This window comes from Delphinapterus leucas, chromosome 19, assembly GCF_059928025.1.
Source record: "Delphinapterus leucas isolate spDelLeu-1000000601 "Yukka" chromosome 19, BTC_Dleu_Yukka2, whole genome shotgun sequence".
Taxonomy (NCBI): Eukaryota; Metazoa; Chordata; class Mammalia; order Artiodactyla; family Monodontidae; genus Delphinapterus; species Delphinapterus leucas.
The window spans coordinates 52,156,327-52,182,668 of record NC_143147.1 but is presented as its reverse complement, the minus strand read 5'-3'; the positions used below and the strand labels follow the sequence as shown (position 1 = coordinate 52,182,668).

Genomic DNA, 26,342 nt, shown 5'->3' with positions numbered 1-26,342 from the left:
TTTGTTTTCTTTCCTTCGTCTCTGAAAAAACTGAGCAGAGAATTATTTATTCCCAACCCTTCTGTCCCGAAATTGACCCCGGACAGACACAGTGCATGTGTAATCACTGTTTGTTGAATGAATATGCTTGATGGAGTTTCACCCCTCTTTTTTCTCCCAGAATCCACAGGCAGAGATCTGACCGGCACAGACATGCCGGTGCTGTCCGAGGACTCTGGTGAGTGTCTCCCGGGGCTGGACCTGCCACAGTCTTGAAGACAAGACCCTGCCTAGCAACCTGGGGCAGCAAAGAAAGCAGCTGCTATCCAGTGTCAGCTCCAAGCCCCGGGAATGAGAGCTGGGGGAGAAAATGTGCACATAGCAGGGCTGAAGTGTTGTTGGAAGGTCCGCTAGGGGGTCCCACGGGGCAGGAAGTACCCACTGCATTGGTTATACAGTGTTTTTCTTACTCTCTCCTCAGGTTTGCATGAAACCCTGGCACTACTGACCTCTCAGCTCAGACCTGACTCCAACCAGAAGGAAGAGATGGGCTTCCTGAGGGATGTTTTCAGTGAAAAAAGCCTCAATTATTTAATGAAGGTAAATATGCTGCCCCGTGGATGACCCGGTCTGCAGCCCCAGGCATCCCCACAGCCGCGGGTGGGGTGTGTGATGTCCAGGGTAAACCTGGGGAGCTGGCTTGGGAGGCCGCAGCCTGAGATCAGCTGTCTTTGCAGATTCACGAGAAGCTTCGCTATTACGAGAGGCAAAGTCCAACCCCCGTTCTGCACAGCGCTGTGGCCCTTGCCGAGGATGTAAGCCCCAGGTTTCTCCTTACGGCCTCAGCCCCCCTCCCACCTGTAGCTCCTTCATCTGGCCTGCATGCCATTGCTTAGTGAGGGGACGTCGGGACTCGGGAGCCCCAAGGTGAAGAGTGTCTTCTCCCCTTCCCCTCCTCCCTGGGCTTCCTAATAGGCAGGGAGGAACTCGTGAGTCTTGGACAGGGCCAGGGGACATGGTGACATGGTGACGCCCACTTACTTTGTGTTCCTGAGAAAGTCTGTTTCCCCAGCTGTGAGATGAGGACAGTTCCCAAACGGTTGAGAACTGGCGACAAGAACAGTTCAAACACGCACATTGTGTATCTGCTTTGGGGAGGCCCAATGTGAAGTCCTGCGTCCAGGGACTTGCAGCTTCTTGGACTTTTGTTGTTGTTTGTTTGTTTGCTGTACGCATATGGCTTGCAGGATCGACTAGGGATTGAACCCTGGCCCAGATAGAACCCGGGCCTCCAGCAGTGAAAGTGCTGAGTCCTAATCACTGGGCCGCCAGGGAATTTCCAGGCTTTGTTTTTTAAAGGAATCCTTCCTCATTTCTTGTGGACCTGTCTGCTGTGTTGCATGGTTGGAAAAACTGTCCCGGTTGATTACTAAGGCTGGCTTCTGAATAAACTCACGTAACCCCAGGAGATGGCCTAGTGAGGGGTCGGGGCAGATCCCCTGCCTTTCTTGGCTGTGGAATGCCATTAGGAGCAGGTTAGGTTGCCAGGCTCCCAGGCTCAGCTCTGCCTCTGCTACTAACTCTGTGACCGTAAGCAAGTGACTCAACCTCTCTGAGCCCCGATTTCCCCATCTGGAAAATGTGGTGAAGGGCACAGACAACAGAGCCAAATAAGCCCAGGTTCAAGTCCTGCCTGTGCCACTTACCAGCTTTGCGACCTTGGGCAAGATATGTAACCTGTCTCGTTTACTTCTTACTTCTGAAATGGCAATATAATAGTACCTGCTCCATCTAGTTCCTTGTGAGAGGTAATCCACATAAGGCGGACAGCACCCAGGAAGAGCTTAATAAGTTAACTCCCATTAGGATTAGAGGCTGCTCAGGGTCTCTGAGCTCTGGTGCGATTACCCTGGGAGTGTCAGTCCTGGGGTGGCTGAGGGTCCAGTGCTCCCTGGTGCTGTAGTAGTGGCTGGGAGGGCCCTTGGGTCTGAGGCCCAGGGAGCAGGGTTTCCCCTGGGTGACTCCCAGCAGGCTCGCAGCGCCCACAGCCATCTGTGGCCTTCTCTCTCCTTTCCCCCCAGGTGATGGAGGAGCTGCAGGCCGCCTCCATGCACAGTGACGAGAGGGAACTGCTCCAGCTGCTGTCCACCCCTCACCTCAGGGTAGTCACGCCGCAGTCCCTGGCCACCCACACATCTGTGTCTCCTGGGATGAGGGCAGGAGGGAGCGCTTGGCCGTGAGACTGAGGACATTTCTGAGCAAGCGCTCCTCAGCGCCAGCGTCCAGGGTGGTCGTCTCTCTGGCATGAGATTTGAGACCCCCAAACCACTGCCCGGCCAGGTCCCCCAGACCCGTGTAAGCTCTAGGGCCAGCCCTTCTTTTCTCTTGCTTTCCTGACAGGCCATGCTCATGGTACATGACACGGTTGCCCAGAAGAATTTTGACCCCGTTCTCCCCCCTCTGCCCGATAATATTGACGAGGATTTTGATGAAGAATCAGTGAAGATTGTCCGCCTGGTGAAAAACAAGGAACCCCTGGTATGTGGCCCTCACCTCTCTGCCCCACCCTCTCCCTGTTTCCCACCTCCACCCACCCAGAAACCCTGGAAAGGACCCTCCTGAAGTCTTCGGAGTGAGTGATGGCAGCTTTGTCAGGGCTGCCACTAGTCCCTGTGACATCTTTGTGTGCAGAGTATCCCTTTCTCTGGGTGATTACAGCTTCCCTCCACTGTGGTCAAGCTCCTTTGTGCAGTCAAGAACCTGCACAGCTGTGCAGGGCAGCCCTGATCGTCAGCTCTGAACCAGAGGTTGGCAGACTACGGTCCAAGGGCCAAACCCCGCCCACTGTCAGTGTTTGTAAATAAAGTTTTATTGGTGCCCAGCCATCCCGTTCATGTACATATTGTCTGGGGCCCCGCCTTTACATGGCAACGGCAGACTCAATGGAAACTGTGTTGCCCACAAAGTATAAAATATTTACATTTGGCCCTTTCCAGAAAAAGTTGGCCAACCTTGTTCTGAATTCCAAGGAAGCTCAGGGCAGCAGCCATTCTTCTCCCCAGCTGACAGATTGTTATCATTTTGGTCCTGGTTCAGCACTGATGTACTGAGCAAAGGGACAGAGTTGTTTATGAGATGGAGGGAAGTAATGGCAGTCCAGAGAATTGAGGGCTTGCCCTAGAGAATACCACATCTGGCCCTCTTTATTGTCAACTTTCACCAAGTGACCTCAGATGAGCCGCTTCTGCAAACAGACCACGGTTCTCCTCTGCCTCTGTTTCCTTACCTTCAAAATGGGCCAGTCATCCACCCACTCAGCAAACGTATCGTGACCCCCACCCCCCGTGTGCCAGGCGCTGTGTTGGGTGCGGGCAGGTTTAAGACTTAGTCCTCGCCCTCTGGGAGTTCACAGGAGGTAGTGACTGGGAGGTTTCCTGGAAGAGGTGATGCGCACGCTGAATTCTAAAAAAAAAAAAAAAAAGGAACAGGAGTTTTCCAGAAGGAAGAGGAAGAAGAAAGGCATTCCACCATAGAACTGCATGAGCAAAGCCATGGGAAGGTAAACGGGCTGCTATATTCAGGGAACTTGCCGAGTTGAAGGTAAAGTGTGACAGAGGCGAGGCCAGATCAGCGGGAGAGCGGAGAGATCCAGGTTACAACACGCAGTTGATTGGCTGGATCCTGAAGGCAGTGGGGAGCCATTGAAGGGTTGTAAGTGAGGAACCAAATGGCCAGATTTGCAGTTAGAAGTATCACCCTGGCTCCGAAGTAGAAAGTGGCCTGGAGGGTGAGACCAGAAGCGGTGGACCAATTTGAGGGTAGCAGCCAATACGTGAGGTTCAGAAACAGGGCTTGACCTTGGTTTGTGGGAAGAGGAAAGAGAAATCCAAGAAATATTTTGGAAATAAAATTAATGTCACTTTGTGCCTGCCCCAGTTTGGGCAGGAGTCTGGGGAGGCATCTTGGGTAAGGCCCAGGGGTCCAGCTAGGATGATGGGTGGGCACTGGGACCATTATAAGGAGGAACTTAGGGTCCGTTGAATTCAAGAGGCCTGTGTGCCCACAAGTGGAAATATCCAGGAGGTGAAGGCTTACGTGTGCAGAGATACAGACTTGGCAGCTGCCATCTTCCAGGAGGGGTTACCACCCCGCCCGAGAGGTTGAGACCACCGGGGTAAAGCGTATACCCTGGCCCTTTAATCAACATTTAAAAGTCGTATAGAGGAAGACTCAGCAAAGGAGAGGAATTGTCAGTGAGAAGCACCGGGAGAGAAGTGTCACCAGGGCCCAGGCTAAGAGAGCATTCCAGCGGGAGGGTGAATCAGACAGGAGATGAGAGAGAGAAGACTGAGGGTGGCGAGCTGGCAGCTGGCGGGTCGTCGGTGCCTTTGCTGGTGCATTGGAGGCAGGCGGGGAGTGAGTCAGAGGGCAGGAAGCAGAGAGAGCAGATGCGTGCTGCCTCTTTGAGAAGCTTGCTCCAAAGGAATGGAGACCGGTGGCTGCTGGATGGGGTTGCCAGCTTTTTAATGATGGGAGAGACTTGATAATATTTTTAGGACCAGGGGAAGGAGCCAGTGAGGAGGGGGCATTGAGAATGCAGGAGAGGGAGGGAGGGGGTAGAGGGCAGCCTAGCCAGGAGGAGCCCCTCCCCTGAGATGGGGAAAAGAGGAAAGGATGGATAGAGATGCTGGCAAGTTTGAAAGCCTAGGTGGCAAGAAGCCGTAGGGTTTTTAGCTGCTGGTTTCTCTTTCCAGCAATATTTATCTTACAGACTTTGAATGAAGTTAATAATGAGTGTGCCAGTGGGTTTGCATGTATAGCCAGTAACAAGTGGTTAGCATTTATTGAGCACTTACCGTGTGCTAAGTGCCTTGCATGCGTTACCTGATGTCAACCTCGCAACAACCCTGTGAGTTAAACGCTTTCCCACACCCCAGACGAAACAGTCGCAGAGAAGATAAGGATCCCTCACTAAGGGCACATGGTCTTAGTAGACGGCAGGGCCATCCAGCTCCTGACCGCTGCCCTGCCCCGCCACCGTCCAGTCTGTGTGGTGCACGAAACTGAGGGCTTGCTAGTGCTTTTTTCATCCTAGATATCATCTCTGCCATGCTTCGTGGGCCCCATCCTGGTCCCGAAGCTCCGGCTGGGGCATAATTGGTTCCCCTTGGCAACAACAGAAGGCCTGGTAACCCCGTGCTTGGTTAGGGGCAGGTTGGGAATTGGCTGGCACATATTCTCCTCATTATTAAATGTCTTTGCAAGAGGCAAGGGCTGCGGTACAATAGAGAAAGCAGTGGGTGTGGCATCACAGAAAGCTGGGTGACCTTGAAGTTGCTTTCCTTCTCTGTGCCCCAGTCCCTCATCTCTCAGATGAGATTGTGACAGCATTCTCCTGCCTTCTTTAACCTGTAAAGTGCTGTGCTATACTAATTTGAGATGTGGGTTTTATTTCATCCTCAGCCCTGGAAAGGTGTCCGCCGATCTGCCCCCTGGGGTGGCAGGGGGAGGAATGGGGCGGTGGCCGGGGGAGGCTTTGCTGGGTCCAGAGAGTCGGGGTCTGAGGTTCAGGGCTGCTTCTCAGGAGCCTGCCTGCTCTGTCTCTGATGCAGGGGGCCACCATCCGGCGGGATGAGCACTCAGGGGCTGTCGTGGTGGCCAGGATCATGCGAGGGGGCGCAGCAGACCGGAGTGGTGAGTGGCATCAGTGCCGGCCTAGCTGAGGTGATGGCCGTGGTCCCCCAGCCTGCCCCCTTTGGCCACAGCTCTCCTTTTCCTCTCCTGTCCACTCACCTGTTTGGGATGTGCTTTGCTTTCTGGAAGTGGGGCTGGAATTCTCTTCTCCTTCCTGAGCTCTGTAGAAAATTTAGTTGTTTGGAAATATCTCAGGCATGGAGTACTTTGAGGTTGATCAGAAAGGTTTGAGCATTGGCTTAACCTGAGGACTGTGGTAGTTAAGCTTGGTGTAAATCCTAACTGGGGTGGCAGGGACACCCTTCTCCGACACCCCAGTTGCCTTAACAAGCCACAGTTACTGAGGGGAGGGTGTTCATGTCCCAGATGTGTTTAGGTGGAGCACAGGTTAAGAATCACTGGTGTGGGGCTTCCCTGGTGGCGCAGTGGTTGAGAGTCCGCCTGCCGATGCAGGGGACACGGGTTCGTGCCCCGGTCTGGGAAGATCCCACATGCCGCGGAGCGGCTGGGCCCGTGAAAAAAAAAAAAAAAGAAAGAATCACTGGTATAGGGAGGAAGTAAATTGGGGGGCAAATCTCCTGGCATAGGGGAGTGTTGCCCCAGAAGTCTGGGGCTCATTGTGGTGGGACCCCTAGACCCGTGCTTCCCAAACATTAACAAGCATGGAAATGGCCTGAGTGTCTTTTTAAAACGCAGATTCGGATTCAGCAAGTCTCAGGTGGGCCCAAGACTCTGTACCTTTTACTGCCTTCTGCTGCTTCTGGGCCAGTGTCCACACTGAATGGCAAATAGGGCCCGATATGCAGAGATGCTAGTCATTAAAGCAGAGGCCAACAGACAGGTGTGTCTAACACTCTTGACACCATCTTCCCTGGTGCCCTTAAGTTTTCGTGTAAAATTTGAGAAAGACATTCTTGGAGTCAGGTCTGTACATCCAGGAAGGTGAAGAGTTAATGATATTTTTAAAGAAGCAGAGGCTATAGCAGAAAGAACACAGGGTTTCTACAGCAAAGTAACTGCGTCTGCGCACTGGCTCCGTTTTTTCTTAGCAGTGTGGCCTTGGGCAAGCTGCATCTTTTTTTCTGGATCTCAGCTGCCAGTTTGTAAACCGGGGGTTTCACCACGTGGTTGTGAGACTGGGATGCCAGGTGAGGCACCTGGCACCCTGTGACAACTCAGTTCATCCCAGTCCCGTCCACTGTCTTTAAACATTGCGTCTCCCCTGCAGTGGGCTCCGCAGGCAGGTGCCAGTGGTGCCCAGAACTCCCTGCTTTGGGGACCTCAGCCCCCTTCCCGTGCTGACCGTCAGCCCCTGTGTCTCCTAGGCCTGGTCCACGTTGGAGACGAGCTCCGGGAAGTGAACGGGATCACGGTCCTGCACAAGCGGCCTGACGAGATTAGCCAGATTCTGGTCTGTGCTGTGCGCATGTTGGGGACGCGGTGGCTCTTCAGAAACCCAGAGCAGGGCGCTTCCTGGAGCCAGGGCTGATCTGGCCCAGCGTCCCTGTTTGCACGGGGAGGCCGCAGGCCAAGTGGCCTCACAGAGTGCCCTGTATGGAGGGTGGGGGACAGGAGGAAAGGAGCGCCCAGACCACCCACTTCATTCAGACCCCCTCTTCAGCACAGCCATCCTCCCTACCCCCAGCCTTCTTTCCTGAGGACCCGTCTGGAAGACCCTCTCAAAAGGGTCCCCTCTTCCAAAGGGCTGAGGAATATGGAGTAAAAGGCTGTAGCCCAGCAGAGCAAGGGCTTTGGGGTCACTTGGTCCTGGGTTCGAATCTTGCCTGCATCACTTTCCAGTTGTGTAACCTTGAACAAGTCATCAAATCAGTCTGAGTTTCCATTTCCCTTCCTGTCCAGCAGGGATAGGGATGGTTTCTCAACCAATGCATAGTTATCGTTAGGATGTAAATATCCGGAAGAGGATATAGCACTTTACAACTAGGGGATCACGTGCTGGGATGGAAACAGCCTTCTCAGTCCATTCTGCGGGTTCAAGTCAAAACTGAAATTACAGAAAGCCCCCATCGTAGTTCTGTCCTCTTTATCCTCAGGCATCCTCTCCCAACACAACAGTCTTTGCTAACTTCTGATGGTTTGGGGGGCAGATACGGGATGAGATCTGAAGCTCCGAGGCCCGCTTTTTAAGGCCCCTGCTGTAGGGGGTCCTGGTTACAGGCAGACACTTCAGTCTTCCTGTCCCCACTCCCCTTTCCCTGGTTCTGGGCACCGACTTCCTCGTGTTCCAGAGTGATGCGGAGCCAGGGATGGCATTGGGTGAGATGTGCTCTCATGGGCTGACAGTGTGCTTCCCGTGGGCCCCCCATGTGGGGTGCAGGGCCTCTCTCCAGTAGAGGGGAGGGGAACCCCTGGGAAGGTAGCAGTGGCCTGAGATTGGGGAAGATGCAAGCAAAGAGGGGAGTACTGTTTGGGAACCAGCCCCAAATGAGGCAGGAAGGAGGAAAATGAAACTGGACTAGGTTATTAAAATAACCCGAGAGAAAAGAAAGAATGGCAGCCCTTTGGATGGAGAGCTGTACTTGGTGCATGCATTGTCCTCGGGTTCTCATTTTAAGTCTTCTGTCCCTTTGTCGCATGAAAATGCTTTAGTTAAGTCAGCCGGCTCCCACCATAGAAGGGTGGGTCATAGGGGAGGCAGCACGTCCCCTTTGTTTCTGAACGTGAGTTTCCAGATCTGGGAAGTAAGACGTGACGTCCTGGAGGGTCAGATCTGGTAGATGATACGGCTGTGTGCTCTTTCCTTTCAGGCGCAGTCTCAGGGGTCCATCACCCTGAAAATCATCCCAGCCACCCAGGAGGAGGACCGCTTGAAGGACAGCAAGGTATGGGGGAGCTGGAGGCGGCGGCGCGGGGGTCAAGCGGGGGCGGCGGACTCCAGCCCAGCCTTTGAAACAGTCATCCGGGAAGAGATCATCCATCTGGTCCTCGGAACAAGCTCCCAGTAGAGACCTGTAATTCAGTCACGGAGTGATTTATTTGTTTGTACCCGGCCTCTTGTAAACAGGATTTGATGTAGCTTACTAATAAAAGACAAGGTTCTTCTAATTGAAGTCGAAAAGCAGGGCCGTGAAGAGGAGGAGAAGGTACCCAATGTTCTGGCTTCGGGACCAATTAAGTAACTGCCTTTTGTTTAATTCCTTGTGGAGCCTACCTTTGGTAGGCACCTCCTCTGTGCCCAGGCGCTCAGCCAGATGCTGGAGACCGGGATGATTAGTAACTTCAAGGATTCCTGGGTCAGAAGGGGAGGCTGGGGAGCCATTCTCTCCTTGCTATGTGATTAAGCGCTTTGGAAGGATTCTGTACAGAGTGAGAGGCACTTTGGAAGGTGTCATGCAGTAGGGGTGTTGGAAGTGAGGCTTGAGGAAGATGGAGATGAGAGGGACTTCTCTGGTTAAGAGGAGGTGGAGGGAAGGGTGGGCAGAGGGGTCTGCATATGCGGGGGCTCAGAGATATGACAGAGAGGAGTAGGGGGGGCTCAGTGAGAAAGTGCACGGTGGTGGGGCTCCAGGGGGAGGATGGGGGCGTGTGCTGGGGAGGTGGGTCAAGGCTACCTTCTGAATGGCTTTGAATGCTTTGTTGAGGGTTTTGGCATAATCCCTGCTTAGTTTAGGATCTCAGAAGCCGACTCTTGATACAGGGATTCACTACAAATAGTTTATTTGGAGGTGACCCCAGGAAACACCAGTACAGGAGTGGGGAAAGGAAGGCAGCCAGTGCAACAAAGGGTGTGTTCTCAGCAAGTTACCACAGGGGCAACCAGAGCTTAATCCTGCTCCAGAGCTTGGTATCCCTTGTAGACCGTGCCTCTGTCATCCCTGCCAAGAGCTGGGAGATCTGGGGGTTCTGTACACCAACTCCCACCAGGCTGCATCCCGGGGGTTAATTCCCAGCAGTTCCTGCCGGCCAGGTTAGGGGAGAGCAGATCCCAGTGGCCGGAGAAAGCCATTAGGCAGTCAGCCTGGGATGCCCTGAAAAAGTAAGGCCCCGGGGGATATGGGGGGCCCCCACAGCCCAAGTTACAACCCCATAGGCGGTGAGAAGCTCTTAAAGGTTTTTCGTTTTTTTTTTTTTTAAGAGGGAAGTGATACAACCACATTTGTGTTTTAGAAAGTTCCCTGGGGCAGTGAGTAGAGGAGGGTGGAGACCGGGGCTAGGGCACCTGGTAGGAGTCTGTTGTGAAAGCCCAGGTGAGACATTGTCAAGCCCTGAGCTGAAGTGGGGGTAGGGACGATGGAAGAGGGCATTACTTTTATTTCCCAATGAACTTGGACCTGCCCTTTCTGGCAGCCAAGGCAAAAAGGAGAACGTAATGAATTACAATAATGAACGGAATTCATCAGAGTATGGAAGGCAGCATGCCAATTTTTCAAGAAAGCTAATTCCCAGCCCGCATGAAAGATGGGACATTACAGCGCTTGGCACAGAGTAGATGTCAATAATTTTTTTTTTTTTTTTGCGGTACACGGGCCTCTCACTGTTGTGGCCTTTCCTGTTGTGGAGCACAGGCTCCGGACGCGCAGGCTCAGCGGCCATGGCTCACGGGCCCAGCCGCTCCGCGGCATGTGGGATCTTCCCGGACCGGGGCACGAACCCGTGTCCCCTGCATCGGCAGGCGGACTCTCAACCACTGCGCCACCAGGGAAGCCCCGTCAATAAATATTTTGATGAATGGCGATTAACAGTGGACAATGTATTTGACAGTTTTTTATGGCAAATGAAGAAATCATCTTTATATGACTGTTTCTTATTTGCACCTTCAGTTGAATCCCAGGGCACACGTAATACCTGATGGAAGTGGTTCTTCCTGGGACAAGCTAATATGGTCTCCATAGGCAGCTTTTGCAGGTTCTAACTTGATACAGGGAGAGGACTTGGTTTTCCTATAGGACAAAATGGGTAGCCTGTCTCTGAGACCATCCTTTCTAAATATTTTTCTTTGAGCTAGATGCTTGATCACGGCTGACCATTTAAGATTATGCTTTCTTCAGAGTGCCTGGGACCCTGGTAACATCTGTGGCTAAATGAGGGTATCTGTCCTCATAATATATGCCAGAAATTTCTTACTATTGTCAAACTGCGTCTTTTCTGCTTGGCGCATAAAGGAATATGATTTGGATTTGTCTAAGGAAACCCTCTGGCCTTTTTTTTTTTTTTTTTCCCCTATTTGCTGTTAAAGTTATTGGGCTGTAATGATCTAGAAATAGAAATAAATAAATCCATGCCTCTGAATTATAGAAGAGAACGAAGAAGTGTGACACAACGCTATGTCTTCCCATCCTCTTCTCTAGAGGGATGACTTCAGGGTAAAGGGGAGAGTTGGGGGTTGGCTAAGTGCGTGACAGATGAGGCAGGATTGAGCTGTCAAAGATGTAGCTGTCAGTTACCCACTGAAAAGTGATGATGAGGAGTTGGTAACAGTAGTTTCACTGATGTTTGTGTTCTTATCAAAACATCTAGATTACCTATGTACAGATGGCTGCTGACATCGTTAGGGGCAGTTAGCGTATCAGAAATAACATTTGAGTTAGAAATTGTGCTTGACTTTACTTTTTGCTCCCGGGACTAATGGTTGCTTTGTGTAGGCTGAGAGGCTGTTGTGAGGATAGCAGATCAGGCCAATAAGGAGATGTTTAGGTTGGAAAGGGAAATTCATGGGGCCCAGCTATTCATTTTCTGATTTCTTGATGGATTTCCCAACTGGGACATTGAAAATGGTTGAAGAACACTAAGAAAATCGGTGCGGTGGGTTTCTGATTAACTTTCTATTCTTTTTTTTTTTAACATAAATAAGTAAATAAATAAATAGTTATTTGCGCCGCGTCTTAATTGCCATGCGCGGGATCTCTGTTGCGGCAGGCGGGATCTAGTTCCCCAGCCAGGGATTGGACCTGGGCCCCCTGCATTGGGAGCACAGAGTCTTAACCACTGGACCACCAGGGAAGTCCCAGCTTTCTATTCTTGAGGCTGCTTGTTCTTCCTAATTGTGAATGGTGGTTGTCCTTTGGTTTTCCGTGTGGCGTAGACACATCTGTGCTTACACGGCAAAGGGCTGTCTCACTGAGCCCCTCCACCGCAGGTGTTCATGCGGGCCCTCTTCCACTACAACCCTCGGGAGGACCGGGCCATCCCCTGCCAGGAGGCAGGCCTGCCCTTCCAGCGCAGGCAGGTCCTGGAAGTGGTGAGCCAGGACGACCCCACGTGGTGGCAGGCCAAGCGAATGGGGGACACCAACCTTCGAGCTGGCCTCATCCCCTCCAAGCAGTTCCAGGAAAGGTGGGTCTGGGGTGTGTTGTAAGGGGGTGTGGTTCTGGAGTGGCCGAGGCATAAGTACATGACAAAGCCCCAAATCTCTGCCAGCACAGCCAGAGGGGCCCACTGGGTGTCCTCTGGGCTAAGTACCAATTGTGCTTGTGTTGGCTCTTTTTCTCCCATCATCAGTGGTGATGGCTGTATTGAAAGATGGAAATCTATGTTATTAAATTAATGTATATTTTATAATGCATACTTAGGGCAAGTTGAGAAATAAAATATAAAAATACAGAAGAGGAGGACGAGGAAAAGAAAATTACCCAAAGCCTCACTGCTATCTAAACAACATGATTTATTTCCTTCCTGTGCCTGTTATGTGAGTGGTGCACATAGAATTCGAGGTCTTGCTTTTTTTTTTTTTTTGGTAGCTTAGCATTTTGACATGAGCATTTCCTATATTACTCTAGAATAATATTATTCTGTACTATTAATTAATGGTAATATAATATTTCATCAGGAGATGTACTCTTCATTCACAGGCAGCAGCTATGGTTTCTTCCCTGGAGGAGCTTAACAGTTTAGCTGAAAAGTCACCCATGGTTCAGATGAACACTTTATATATAAATGTGATGGGTGTGTGGGAGGAGGACACCGGGCCCCGCCAGGTCCTAGCAGGAGGGTTGGCCCTCGTCCGGGCAAGCATGGAAGGCTTCATTGAGGAAGGGTCCTACCTAAGTGACTTTGCTTCCTCCGTGTGGCTGTACTTTGACGCTGTCTCTAATGTTTCACTGCTACAGTCTATGTGCAAATAATTATGGTGCACATAGACTGTTCCTTATATTTCAACTTGTTTCCTTAGGATAGCTTGCCCAAAGTGTAAATCCTGGCTCAGAGGGTGTGGCACTTACACCTGCAAGCCTCCCCTGGGGTTTGTAGCCCTCTTCCATTTTTGGGGTGTGGAATGATGCTGTAGCAACAGACCTCAGGGTTCATCTGTTTCAGTGGCCCTCCTGGTGTGGTCCTCAGACCAGGTGCATCAGTATCCCCTGGGAACTTGTTAGAATGCCAATCCCTGCCTGGGCCCTGCCCCAGGCCTGCTGAATCAGAGACTCCAGGGGCAGACCCTGAGCTCTGTGTTCTAACAGATATTCCAGATGAATCTGAGGAGCTGAAGTTTGAGAACTGCTGCTTTATTTCCTCAGGGGAGCCTCAGACCCATCTGCATCTTTGGCTTCACAGGTCTTGGGGGAAGGCTCTTTAGCTGCATTTAAATGTGGAAATCTAGAGACCTCTAGGAGCCCTGGGTGTTTTCTCAGCTCAAAGAGGCCTTGGAGGTGGCTTCTCCACCCAGGGACGCATTGAATAATGTGCCAGGCTGAGCTCTCTGTTGGGCTAGGGTGGGTGGGGAAGGGCATTAAATTAGGGTCACTTTCACCCTCGGCTTCTCCTGGGAGTCGCTCTGCTGTTTTCCAACTTCCTCAGAGATGGGGAGGCCGGGTGAGTTTGGAGAAGGTGCCTCCTTTCCTTGAGAATCAGCCATGGGAAAGTAACGACCAACTGCTGACCATGGGCTGTACCCCTGTGTGTGACCATCTTGGGCTGGAAAAGCTTCTCCCAGAGCAAGAAACTCAGTTTCTTCCTCATGAACCAGTGAGAACCTGTGAAAATGTCCCTCTTCACTGGAACTCAGTGTGAAGCAGGAGGCCCTTGGAGTGCCAGGCTATCCCCACCTGTGGGTTCCAGGCCTCGGTTTCCCTGAGTTTTCCAGAAGGTTCCCTATGACTGGTTCTCTGGTCCAGCTCATGGGCCTGCCCATCCCCTTGTGTCCGCACAGGCGACTAAGCTACCGGAGAGCCACGGGCACCCTGCCGAGCCCCCAGAGCCTCAAGAAGCCCCCGTGTGAGTAGACTGGCAGGATGGCACTTCAGGGAAGCAGTTCAGGGAGGGGCTGGGGTTAGGGCTCTGGGGCTTCGTGTGGGGAAGAAGCAAGCACTGGGCTGGAGGGGGCACCGAGGGTCCTGTCTGAGCTCTCAGGCCTCCTGAGGGAGGAGGGGCTGGGGAGAGGGATGAAGAAGGGAAATGGGGGTAGGTTGCGGAGAGCTATTCCCTGGAGAGGAGCCACTATATTTGGGGCCCATAGATGACACTGCGGGGGCATGGTAACACTGCTCCCAAAATTTTGTGCAAACTGTGTGTGTGTGTGTGTGTGTTGTGTATCTGTGTGTCTGTGTCTGGGAGAGGCTCCACAGCTTTCATTAGATCCCCAAGGGGCTCTCTGACCCTGACAGTTTAAGAACCACTGATGTCGGAAGGGAATGGAGATGGCTGTGAGCAATCCCGTGCCTCTGAGTCAGCAGTCAAATCTGGCAAATAAAAATAAAGGCTGCCCAGTTAAATTCGAATTTCAGATGAACAATGAATGGGTTTTTAGTATAAGTATATCCCATGCAATATTTGAGACATACTTATACTAATGAATTATTTGTTGTTTATCTGATATTCACATTTAACAGAGCGTCTTGTATTTTGTCTAGTAACCCTACTCTGTGCATCACTTACCTTTTAGAAAACACATTCACCTACCTTCTTGCCTTTTAATCATCACAACAGCCCTGGGTATTAGTGGAGTCAGGGCATCCCTTTTGCCAAGACGATTAAACAGAGGCTCATGAAGTCAAGGGAGTGGGGCTGGGGTCAGGTTTCCAGAGGGCCTGTGATCAGAGCCCCCAGGTTAGAGCCCCGTATGGAGAGGAAGCTTCCCCAGGGTATGGCCTCCCTAGCTGGGGGTCAGGGGTTAGGGGGGAAGGGGGGGGCTTGGAACCAAGTGGGGCGCCAGAACAATGCCAGATGAATGGAGCACAGCTGGCCCGCAGCCCTGCGCTGTGCCACTCTGTCGTCTGGCACCTGCATTTGCCCAGGAGAGTCTCAAACCCAAGAGAAGAGAGAGCAGGTCCTGGTCCCGCTGCAGGCATCCTAGGGCGAGCTGCTCCCTTGGCTGGGTGGCCACTGCCAACAGCCGCCTTTCCAGGCTTGCTCTCAGGTCGGAGGGGCTGCAGAGTAAATTGGCCCTGAGGCTGCTTATGCCAGTGAAGATCTGGCTTTCTTTGGGCCGCTAATGAGACACACACAGGAGGACTAATTAGAGCAAGTATTGGTTTAATAATGCACCGCAGCTCAGATCTCGGGTTTGTTGGAGGAAAGAAAGAGGGGACAGATGGAGGGCTCCTGAGGCACCCGAGGCTGCGGCTGCCTCTGGGCCACAGGGCCTCGCGGTTCCCCTCCGCTAACGCTGCTCCATCTGTCTTTTGTGCAAACCGCAGGTGATCAGCCTTGTGACGAAGGTAGGCCCAGTATTTGTCCCCTGTGTGCATGGACAGGCCCCTTTTCTGTAGAGTGTCTGGGGCTGGAGGGGCTTGTTCTCCCTTCTGCCACCCCACTCTGGGGCTGCTGTGCCCCTCTGGCTCCTGGCACCCCTCTCCCTGCTCTGCCAGCTGGACCGACCTGCTCCTTGAGGCCTGCAGAGCTGGTGGGCACGTGGGGCCCGGCCCTCCCTGGACTTTGGCTGGGATGACCACGTGACCCGGCTGGGTAGCGGTAGGGCAGGGCGAGTGAATCTCCCCTCCTTATTCTCACTGATCCTAACTCTGAGGGGCTGGAACGAGGTCTGCTGGCCCAGAACCCCAGCCAGGCCTGGAAAGGCTGTTTGTGGCCTAAGCATGGAGAACTGGGTGAAACAGAGGAACTTGTTTACCTGGGGTGGCCGGGACATGGCATTTGTCCTGGGCCCCCCGAGACTCCATCCCAGAGGGCTCTGCCTGGCCATCTGGGGCCTGGGTACCTCCGGGCTGGGGCATGTGTCCAGCATGGCTCACTGGCCTCCCTCTCTCTGTTTGGTCCCCAGAGACCCGTGACTGTGAGGGATATTTCAAAGGACACTATGTGGGTAAGTAATGGGGGCTCTCCCCCCGAGATCCCCCCCCGCCCATGCACAGACCACCGTGGGCTCCTGGGTCAGGGAGAGGTGATCCAAGCCCAGGAACCCCTCAAGAGCAGCTGAGTCTGTGGGACCCACATTTTCCTTCAGTCTGTGTCTGCCAGAGGCTGGGCTGAGCCTGCCCAGGCCTGGGGTCCCCCACCCCAACTTTCACCCAGCCACTGGGAGCAGTGGCCTGGCAGGACCCCTACATTACTACTGATTTTATTATTACCATAATCTCAATCGTAGTTGATTCAGTGTTTCTGCCACCCCCATACAACAATGGAGCCTTTTATCGATCTCCAAAGTACCTTCACTTCTTTTATTTTGGTAAATCTTTTCAAAGGCCTTAGAGACAGGCGAAGGGTTTTTAAACTTTTCGTTCAGAAGCAATTTCAAACTTACTGAAAAGTTGTGAGAATTGTACAAAGAACTCCCATATACGCTACACGCAGATTCCCCGGATGTTAACGCTTTGCCATATTAGCTTTATCATTCCCTTTTTCTGCACGTACACATTTAACCCTCTTCCCCCCGAGTCACTAAGAGTTGTGGACGTCATGTCCCTTCACTCCTAAATAGCTCAGCGTGTGTCCCCTAAGGACAAGGACATCTTCTTATATAACCCAGGGCTATTATCAAATTCTGGGAATTTATTTCTTATTTTATTTATCTTTAAAAAAAATTCCTGTAATTTAACAGGCATACAATTCTATTATTTAATATGGTGTTCATATCAAAATTTTGCCAGTAGTCCCAATAATGTCCTTTAGAGCATTTCCCCCGATCCAGGATCCAATCTAGGAGCACCCGTTGCCTTTGTAGATTTGGATTCCCTTTCATGGATAAGGGACTGAGGCGCAGAGGGGTGATGACTTGCCTGAGGTCAGTCACATACCAAGTAAAGCAGTAGCCTTGAACCCTAAATTTTGGACGCCAGGTAATCGCCCTTTCGTCGTATTACCGTACGTCCCGATCAACCCCTTCCTGTAGCAGAAGGTGGTTGGGAGAGGCCCGTGGGTCTCAGTCCCACCTCCAGGTCTGACCAGGTAGAGAAAGTCTATGGGGAGATACTGGGACAAATGCCGCAGTGTCCCCCTGCCCTTCTCCCCAAGCTGGTCTTCGGAGGAGCTTCCGGCTGGGCCGCAGGGAGAGACTGGGAAGCCCGCAGGAAGGAAAGACATCTGCAGTGGCCGGGTCTCCGAAGCTGCCGACCTACGAGGAGGTGACCAGGTACCAGCACCAGCCCGGCGAGCAGCCCCGCCTGGTGGTTCTGATCGGTAGGTGACGTCTCCAGAGAATGGGCTGGTTTCTCCCTGGAGGGGTGGGGAGGGAGCTCAGCAGGGACCTTGCAGCCTTTCCTTTGTTTCCCAGGGTCTCTGGGAGCCCGACTGCACGAGCTGAAGCAGAAGGTCGTGGCAGAGAACCCACAGCACTTTGGTGTTGCTGTTCCACGTAAGAGGGCTCGTGTGTGTGTGTGTGTGTGTGTGTGTGTGTGTATGTGTGTGTGCAAGCATGTCTGCACATGAATATTTCTTGGGGACTTGACTCCATGTATCCATCTTCATCCTTACTTTGGGTCTGAAGGACTGCCAGGCACTGCCTGCTATAGGCACATCAGGGGACCTAGGCATGATGGGAAGAGACCCACTCTCAGTGGTCCACTAGGACCCTCTGAGGCAGTAACTGGAGGACCACTTGCCTGGCTCTTGCCTGGGATGGGAGGTGAGTCTAGAGCTCATTGCAGGTAAAGTGGCAACTTCAGCCCAACACCAAGGGGCCCCCAGCAGTGGGTGTATTTCAGCCTCCTCTTCCCAATGACTCTGACTCCTATGGCCCCTGCTCTCTGCTTGGGCAAGAGAGTAGGTTGGGGAAGCCAGAGAGCCCTTGAGCAGTGTTGCTCGGGCACTCCGCCTGCAGCTGGATCCAGTCCAGCAGGGTGGCTGTGTACACTCCTGAGTCCAGAGGCAGCTGGAGATGCTGAAATCCAGTAGGCAGAAGTCCTGGTTCTGAATGTGATGTGCAGTAGCTAGGAGCTCTACCAAGAGCTTTTATGTGCAGTAGCTTGGCCAGCCTTCCCAGTATCCCTGAGAAGAGGATCATCATCATCCCATACAGAGGAAGACACTGAGGCTCAGAGAGGTTAGGTAACTTGTCCAGTGTCACACAGTTGGTAAGTGGTGGAGCCAAGATTCAAACCCAGGCAACCTGCCCCAGTCTCATTCTTCTTTTTTTTTTTTTTAAATTTAATTTATTTTTTGGCTGCGTTGGGTCTTCGTTGCTATGCGCCGGCTTACTCTAGCTGCGGTGAGTGGGGGCTACTCTTTGTTGCGGTGTGCAGGCTTCTCATTGCGGTGGCTTCTCTTGTTGCGGAGCACGGGCTCTAGGTGCATGGGCTTCAGTAGTTGTGGCGCACGGGCTTAGTTGCTTCTCAACGTGTGGGATCTTCCAGAACCAGTGCTCGAACTCGTGTCCTCTGCGTTGGCAGGCGGATTCTCAACCACTGCGCCACCAGGGAAGTCCCCACAGTCACATTCTTTTTTTTTTTTTTAAATAAACCATCGTAGTTTATTTATTTATTTATTTACTTTTGGCTGTGTTGGGTCTTCGTTTCTGTGCGAGGGCTTTCTCTAGCTGCGGCGAGCGGGGGCCACTCTTCATCGCGGTGCGCGGGCCTCTGACTATCGCGGCCTCTCTTGTTGCAGAGCACAGGCTCCAGACGCGCAGGCTCAGTAGTTGTGGCTCACGGGCCCAGTTGCTCCGCGGCATGTGGGATCTTCCCAGACCAGGGCTCGAACCCACGTCCCCCACACCGGCAGGCAGATTCTCAAGCACTGTGCCACCAGGGAATCCCCCCACAGTCACATTCTTACTGAGGCCACACATCAGCCTCTCACCTGCTGCTTGCCACTTCCTGTCCTTGGCTGTTCCTTTCTGAGACTCTCAGTCCTCTTCCTCAGAGGGATACAATGTGGGCACCTGATGGCCACTGAGAAGGGATGCTGTGGTGGCAGTAATGGGACCTTTCTGGAGTATTCCGAGGAAGCGCACCTACGTATTCTTTCTTTTGCCGTATCACTCCCCTGGGCCTCAGGGCTCATAGCTCAGTCTATGGGTTATGAGAATTGTCTTCCAGAATCCTACCTGAAGTGGTAGGGATGTGGTGGCGGGGTCATGGGGGGTTGGGGAGGCCATTCTGGAAGCACCTGTGATGGACCTGGGAGAACTTTAGGGAGCCCACAGCCTTCCAGGCTGAAAGGATGGACTGAAACAGGGCGTGTGGAAGTTGTTCACACATGGATCCTTCAGAAACTTCCAGACCCATCCTCTGGGGGTGGGGTACCTGGATGGCTAGACCTACCTGCTTCTAGACATCCCACAGATAGGTGACTTTCTCCCTGCTATTAGGAACCAGGCGAGTCAGGGAAGGCTTCCCAGCAGCAGTGACTTTTATCTGGGTTTTGAAGAGTAAGTAGGAGTTTTTCAGGCAGAGAAGGAAGAGTTCTCTATACCAAGGGAACAACATGTGCAAAGGGACAAAATATGACCCAGTACAGCAATGGGAGGGACTGGGGAAGTTAGTGTGGGTGATGTGGGGGGAGATGAGCTGAGTGGGAGGCTGGGTTGATTAAGAGGGTCTCATATACTCATCTAAGGTGTTTAGAATGTAATCAGTGGGTGAATAAAAGTTTTAAAGCAAGGACACGGTCAGGAAAGGTGACCCTAGCAGCTCTGCTAGAGGTTGGACACAGATGTCACACGGCGCACAGAGCATCCCCTGGGTGGCCCACAAGGGAGAAAACACTGTCCTCTGAGACCCCCTCTTTTCTTTTGGAATGCTCTGGAAAAAGCTCTGCGTTGCTTCACGTGTGCTCTTGTTCTGTGGAGGATCTGATTTTCCCCAGAGGTGCGTGCCTTGATTCTATTATGGAAATCAGAGGGAAAACACTATGTGTTTAAAAATTGTGTGAGGGGGTCTTCCCTGGTGGCGCAGCGGTTAAGAATCTGCCTGCCAATGCAGGGTACGCGGGTTTGAGCCCTGGTCCAGGAAGATCCCACATGCCGCGGAGCGACTAAGCCCGTGAACCACAACTACTGAAGCCCGCGCGCCTAGAGCCCGTGCTATGCAACAAGAGAAGCCACCGCAGTGAGAAGCCCGCGCACCACAATGAAGAGTAGCCTCCACTCGCCGTAACTAGAGAAAGCCCACGCAGCAACGAAGACCCAACACAGCCATAAATAAATTAATTAATTAAAAAAAAATTATGTGAGAGCCAGCCTTGCGGAAACATCTAGTCCACGAGGGGACTGTCTGTCTTCATGCCTTTTCTCCCCAGATGAGAAATAATTGAATAAAAAATTTAAAACATACAGCAGGGTCAACTGAGTTTTTGCCCCCTTGGCTCTCAAAAAGAAAAACAATTAGGAAATAAAACCTAGAGGACTAGGAATTCCTTAGGCGATTCTTTAAAAGCCACAGCATCAGTGAGGCAGTTTGGCAGAGTGGTTAAGGGCATACGCTTGGCCTGAGACAGAGAGCGTTCCGACCCAGCTCTGCTCCCAGCCGTGGGACATCCACACGGTGCTTAACCTCTGCACCTCTGTTTCCTCACCTGCAAAACCGGAGGCCTCCTTTTGCCTACATCACAGAGCTGTGCAAGTCAGTGACGTGCCTGCACACAGGGACCCTCGATGGAGGGAAGTGGGTGGTTTGTACACAAATCCGTGACCAGCTCCGGACAGGAATGAGGGCACAGGCTCGCTGTGCTGTGACATCTCTGCCCAGCTACCCTCTTCTCTTTCACAGATACCACCAGGCCCAGGAAGAGCCATGAGGAGGATGGGGTGGAATATCACTTCGTCTCTAAGCAAGCGTTTGAGGCCGACTTGCATCACAAAAAGTACGTTTCCTTGATGGACCAGTGGGGCCTCCGTGCAGCTGTGTGTCTTTGCATCTGTCCAGTCTTCCACTTGACCTCCTGGGAGGGCTTCTGGAAAAGTCAGGGGAAGCAGAGGATGGGAGGAGGAGTGGGGAGTCATGGTGGGCCATTCACCTTCTGTGTTAATTCAGGCAAACTCAGCAGCTGAAGGCCTTTTCCCCTGTGGTGCTGTTCTAGGTTCCTGGAGCATGGTGAATATAAGGAAAACCTCTATGGAACCAGCCTGGAAGCCATTCAGGTTGTGATGGCCAAAAACAAAGTGTGTTTGGTGGACGTGGAGCCAGATGTGAGTTCCTGGGCCAGTTTGGCATTTCCTGTTAATGGAATTTTTATAAACTAGGGGGTTGTACATTTCACAGAACATTTGACCTTAGTCCAGGGACTTTTTATTCCAGAGCACTAGAGGTTAATATTTCCTTGGATCTCCCTTTGAGAATCTAATGAAAGCTTTTGTATCCCAAAATGTGCACCTCTATACACAAAAATGACATGAATTGGAGGGACCCTCTTGGTGGCCCACAGGCCCAAGATAGTAACCTCTGCATGGAGTAAATCATGCAGGAGATGGTGGCACCGACTGGTCCACTATGACCTGACAGTCAGGGACTTAGATGTAAATGCACCAGTGGAAGCTGGGCCACCCCTTCCCCGACGAGGACAAGTGAAATCAGAGAACCACTTAGAGAACCACTGAGGGAGGTGGTCAGGAGAGCAGTTTGAAAGGGAAAAAGGGCAGACTTGACCCTGTGTAGTGCTTCAGAGACATTTCCAGTCCTGCACACCCCACAGGGGCTTAATCGTCTTTTTAACCTTGTCTTTGAGAAAAATTTGTAAGCCTTGAACTCAATAGGGGCTGAGCTCTGATTTTATGACATACACTGTAGGCTTTATTTTACGGAAGTTGGCTTGAAACGGATTCCAAAAAGCACCTTATGTCCAGAAAGGAAAACCCTCACTAATTTGGACTTACTGGGAGTTGGTAGTGGAAATTAAAAGTCTGAATTTCAAAAATTTTTTTGAAAAGTGATTTTATTGGTTTAGAGGGGATGCAAGCTGTACGTATAGCAGTTTAATACCAGTGTTTCCAAATACAGGCCCTTACATCATAAATAAAATGCACTAATTAACAGGACGATTTGCATATTGAAAACCTTCTAAAGTCTTTACAATTTGCTTCAAGGAATCTCTTAGTCTCTTCATTTGCTTGGCAAACCTTTTCTTCTTTGAATATCATGAGGAGGCCTGTGTGATAGCACAAATTTTGCATTAGTCCAAACTGATGACGTTTGACTAAACAGGTACACACATTAAATCCTGCTGGTTCTTCCATCAGGACTAGGCAGGCAGAGAAGGGTGTACGAAGGCTAATTAGAGCTTGGCGGAGGGTAGTCAGAGCTGAGAAAGATGGCAACTCTCGGAGCTGAGGCTTTGGAACCTCCGTTCTCGGCAAATGAGCCTTCAGGGTCCAGCTGAGGCCAGCGGGAAAATGAGCAGGTGGTCTGCACGGATGAAGGCCATTGTCATATGACCATATAATCAGGACCTTTGCCATTGGGGTTATGTGATGAAGCACACCATTACTGAGTATTCAAGAAGTGCGTTTCACAATAAAATATTTTCCAAGTATATAATATTCCTGAACTTTCTTTCTCAGGCACTGCAACAACTGAGGACCTCAGAGTTTAAACCCTACGTTATATTTGTAAAGCCTGCAATTCAGGAAAAGAGGAAGACGCCACCCATGTCCCCAGCTTGTGAGGATGCAGCAGCCCCACTTGTAAGTTTAAAGTTGATCATTTCTCTTCCGAAGGCCTAAAAGGGCCGTTAGCTGCATGTGGGTGCCCATACCTTCTACACAAGACCATCTTTCCATTTTGCCTGTTGGCCAGACTCAGATGGTCATGTGATCTGAAGACTCAGGGTGGGGCAGCCAGAAGTGCCCCCCAATTCACACAGGAGTGGCTTTGCCTGGGTTCCCCACCGTCCACTCCCTCACATAAGCACCCCGTTGGAAAGTTAAGGGACTGACATCTATCAGGCACCTGATCTGAGTGTGACATACCACAAAAATTTGTTGAACTCCTAAGCCGAACCCAAATAATTTTTAACTGAAACACCAACTTCAGATCCAGCAAGCTAATCCAAGATGGAGGCAAGGGGCATCATGGGGGAATCTTTCCTATGTGCAGCTCAGGACTGTGACTCTCTTGCTGAAGCTGCAGGTGGTTGAGTTCCACTTTTACAGGGCAGGGAAAGGGTTCAGGGGACTGACAGCTTCAAAACAAATGTCACACATTTTACTCCATTAGAGATTACTTGAGTTCTTTCAAGAGGCAGGTATTTATTAGGAAGATTGAGTGATTTAGGGGCAAAAGAATGTTCCTTCTATAATTTCTTAAATAGATAAATGCTTCCAGGATGAACAATGAAGGTACCTGGAGGAGGGGAAACTCTAGTAGCGGCAGACAGTCTATAGGATATATGTGTGTAAGGGGGTGGGGGAAGTGGGATGAAAGATCCAGGGGCAGCAGTGGGACACTGCAGGGTGGTTTTGAGTAGGAGAGGAGCCCTGCAAGATGCCATATAGAATTGGGAAGCTCTGCCCAATTTAATCTAGGTTTTTCCCTCCTGGGGGAAAGAAGTAAGTTATCTAAGCCTTCCCGTAGGTCTCTTCTGTCCTTGCGGTAGCATGCATAAACTGTTTCCTAGACCTTCAGAACATACTTTCTGAAAGTATGGATGCTCTCACTAAAGTAGGAGTCTGGTTTTGATTGGTGACAGAGAGGGGGAGGGAAAATTTTGGAATATGGGTCATTTTAGGGGAAGACAGCTCACCCCCTCCATGGCAGCATAAAAACAGAGCCCCTAGAAGCAGAGGCGAGAAAGCAGCAGAGGACTGGAAGGAGATAGAAGGGGAGGTGGGTGAATGCCAGCCACAAATTTCACTTTGCAGTTTTACTCAGTGTGGATCCTGCCCCTTTCCTTTCTTCCAAAACCCAAGCTAATAGTCAGTGAACTACCTGCTTGAAATTCTACTTACTAGAGGTATATTTGAATGAAGAAGCAAACAAAACACTGGGTAGGTTGGGTAAAGGAGGGATCATTGGCTGTCTAGACCTTAGGGTTAGATGTCAGGAAAGCAATCTGATTAGAGAAGCCAGGTATCCTAAGGAAATGAGGGATTGGGTCAGGGTTGTCCCAGCACTTTCTTAAATATCTCTGCTTTGTCAGCTGTGCTAACGCTGGGCTCTGGTTTGAGGAAACGGAAAGAAGAACTGAGTTCTACATGACGAATTTAGGAGTCTTCAGAAGGCATTTGAGTTACTTATTCTCCTTCTTTTTCCCCTAGTTGATTCCAGAAATGCTTGCTTTGCTTTTATATAGTGACTACTATTTTTAGTTCTTTCCTGTAATTATTTAACCAAATTGCCATGCAACACAATAGTACTGCTAGTTTGGACGTACCTTCGGACAGGAAGTGTGGTATTGACATATACAGACACACAGATATAGAATCGGCATCTGCCCGAAGCGGCTCGCAGTTAACAGGTCCTCAGCAGATGTCTTGTGAATGACTGAACAATGCTTATGGCTGCCGCCCATGAACTTACTTGGAAGTTTGATAGGCTAGCATCACTATGCTCTGTTCTTGTGTACCCAGTTGGTTATTCAAGGGCCATAGTCATCCACTCATCACCTAAAAATGAGAGGTTGGACACTGCCCAAGACAAAGGCTGTAGGTTTCTTTTTTTTTTTTTTTTTTTTGCGGTACGCGGGCCTCTCACTGTTGTGGCCTCTCCCGTCGCGGAGCACAGGCTCCGGATGCGCAGGCTCAGCGGCCATGGCTCACAGGCCCAGCCGCTGCGCGGCATGTGGGGTCCTCCCGGACCAGGGCGTGAACCCGTGTCCCCCGCATCGGCGGGCGGACTCTCAACCACTGTGCCACCAGGGAAGCCCAAGGCTGTAGGTTTCTTATCTGGGGGGAGAACAACCCAGTTGTTCCCTAACTGCCCCTTTTCCTTGCAGGATGAGGAGCAGCGAGAGATGGCCGCCTCTGCTGCCTTCATAGACCAGCATTACGGGCACCTGGTAGATGCTGTGCTGGTGAAGGAGGACCTCCAGAGTGCGTACAGCCAGCTCAGAGTACTCTTAGAGAGGCTGAGCAAGGAAACTCACTGGGTACCTATTAGTTGGGTCAGGTAACTGTATCCTAGAACATCCAGGTTGGAAGGGACCCGGAAGACCACCTGGTCCAGGCTCCCCCATGTTACCATCAAGGAATCTTGAGCAAGAAGGGCAGAATTTTCCATAAACTCCATTATCAAGAAGAGTCTATGTGGGGAGTCTTGTTTTTTGCCAGTTTTTGTCTGCGGCTTTTCACTGCACCCCTTTGGAGCCGAACATACAAGTCGAAAGGGAGCATATCACAAAATAACACATGTTATTCATTAAAGTATCACAGGCAAGTTGACCCTGATTCTCCGTACCAAAGTTGAGTAGCCACTGTCTTTTGGGGGGTGGTGGTGGTGAATGTATACAGTACCAATTTGCAGAGGTGTTTAAGCTTTATAAACAGAGTGACACTTCATTTATCCGGCTTCGTTGGAAGTTGAGTTGTTTTACCCAAGAGGATTTTTCATGCAATTGACGTTCCCCTGTCTTCAGGCACTAAAATGTTGATTTTAACCTTTTCGGTAGTGTGCGTTTCCCTGGTAATGGAAAATGTGGTTCTCTGCCTTCCTAAATAGTGAGCGTTCATCAACTTTTTTGGCAGACTAAGGCACCATCCCCTGTCACCGTGATTTACTGTCCTCTTCCATGATACAGTGGTGTTTTCAGGGACTCTTGCGGAATGTCAGGCTGCTTGTGCCTTTTCTAAATATTCTCAGACTCTGAAACTTGATGCTTGCTTGCTTTGATTTATTTTATTCCATCACTTGTCTTTCTTGTTACTGACAGCTCTCTTGGTTCTCACCTGTCCCTACCTTCAGATTATAGGGGCTCCTATCCTGCTACATCATGGGAAACCAGATGATTCCCCCCTGTCATAACTATGCCTAATTCGCAATAAATCAGTCCTGACCATCAAAATCAAAGTACATAGACTCTGAGTGTGGGCCTGATGGGTTGTCTCTGAGCAAAAGTACTTAATGTCACACAGGATTTGTGATATATCTTAGCTTCAGAGAATTCTATTTCTTATTAATAGCCAATGTATATAAAGCTTTATTCTGTGCCAGGAGCTATGCTAAGGCCTTTATGTACATGATTTTGACAGATGCACCAAGCCTATGATGTAGGATTCTTTTTTTTTTTTTTTTTTGGCCACACCACATGGCTTGTGAGATCTTAGTTTCCTCACCAGGATTGAACCCTCGCCACCGCAGTGAAAGCGCCGAGTCCTAACCGCTGGACCACCAGGGAATTCCCTGATGTAGGATTCTTATCATCCCTATTATACAAACGAGAAGAACAAGGCTAAA

The 26,342-nt window shown here is 51.0% G+C and overlaps 1 protein-coding gene across 2 annotated transcripts; it reads left to right on the top strand.

The window, feature by feature from the left end:
* The first annotated feature begins 192 nt into the window (after positions 1-192).
* Positions 193-25,856, top strand: MPP3 (MAGUK p55 scaffold protein 3). 2 transcript variants are annotated; one of them, XM_022565193.2, is made up of 18 exons: positions 193-217; positions 461-579; positions 717-794; positions 2,061-2,141; positions 2,380-2,517; positions 5,592-5,673; positions 6,999-7,084; positions 8,442-8,516; positions 11,771-11,967; positions 13,778-13,842; positions 15,264-15,284; positions 15,845-15,886; positions 17,035-17,199; positions 17,294-17,374; positions 20,727-20,820; positions 21,037-21,145; positions 22,514-22,636; positions 24,886-25,856. In XM_022565193.2, exons 1-18 carry the CDS (start codon positions 193-195, stop codon positions 25,060-25,062), a joined length of 1,758 nt encoding a protein of 585 aa, XP_022420901.1. In that variant the 3' UTR covers positions 25,063-25,856. The 2 variants fall into 2 exon arrangements, with proteins under 2 accessions (XP_022420901.1, XP_089756134.1); XM_089900008.1 differs by having other exon boundaries at positions 2,028-2,141.
* The last annotated feature ends 486 nt before the right edge of the window (positions 25,857-26,342 follow it).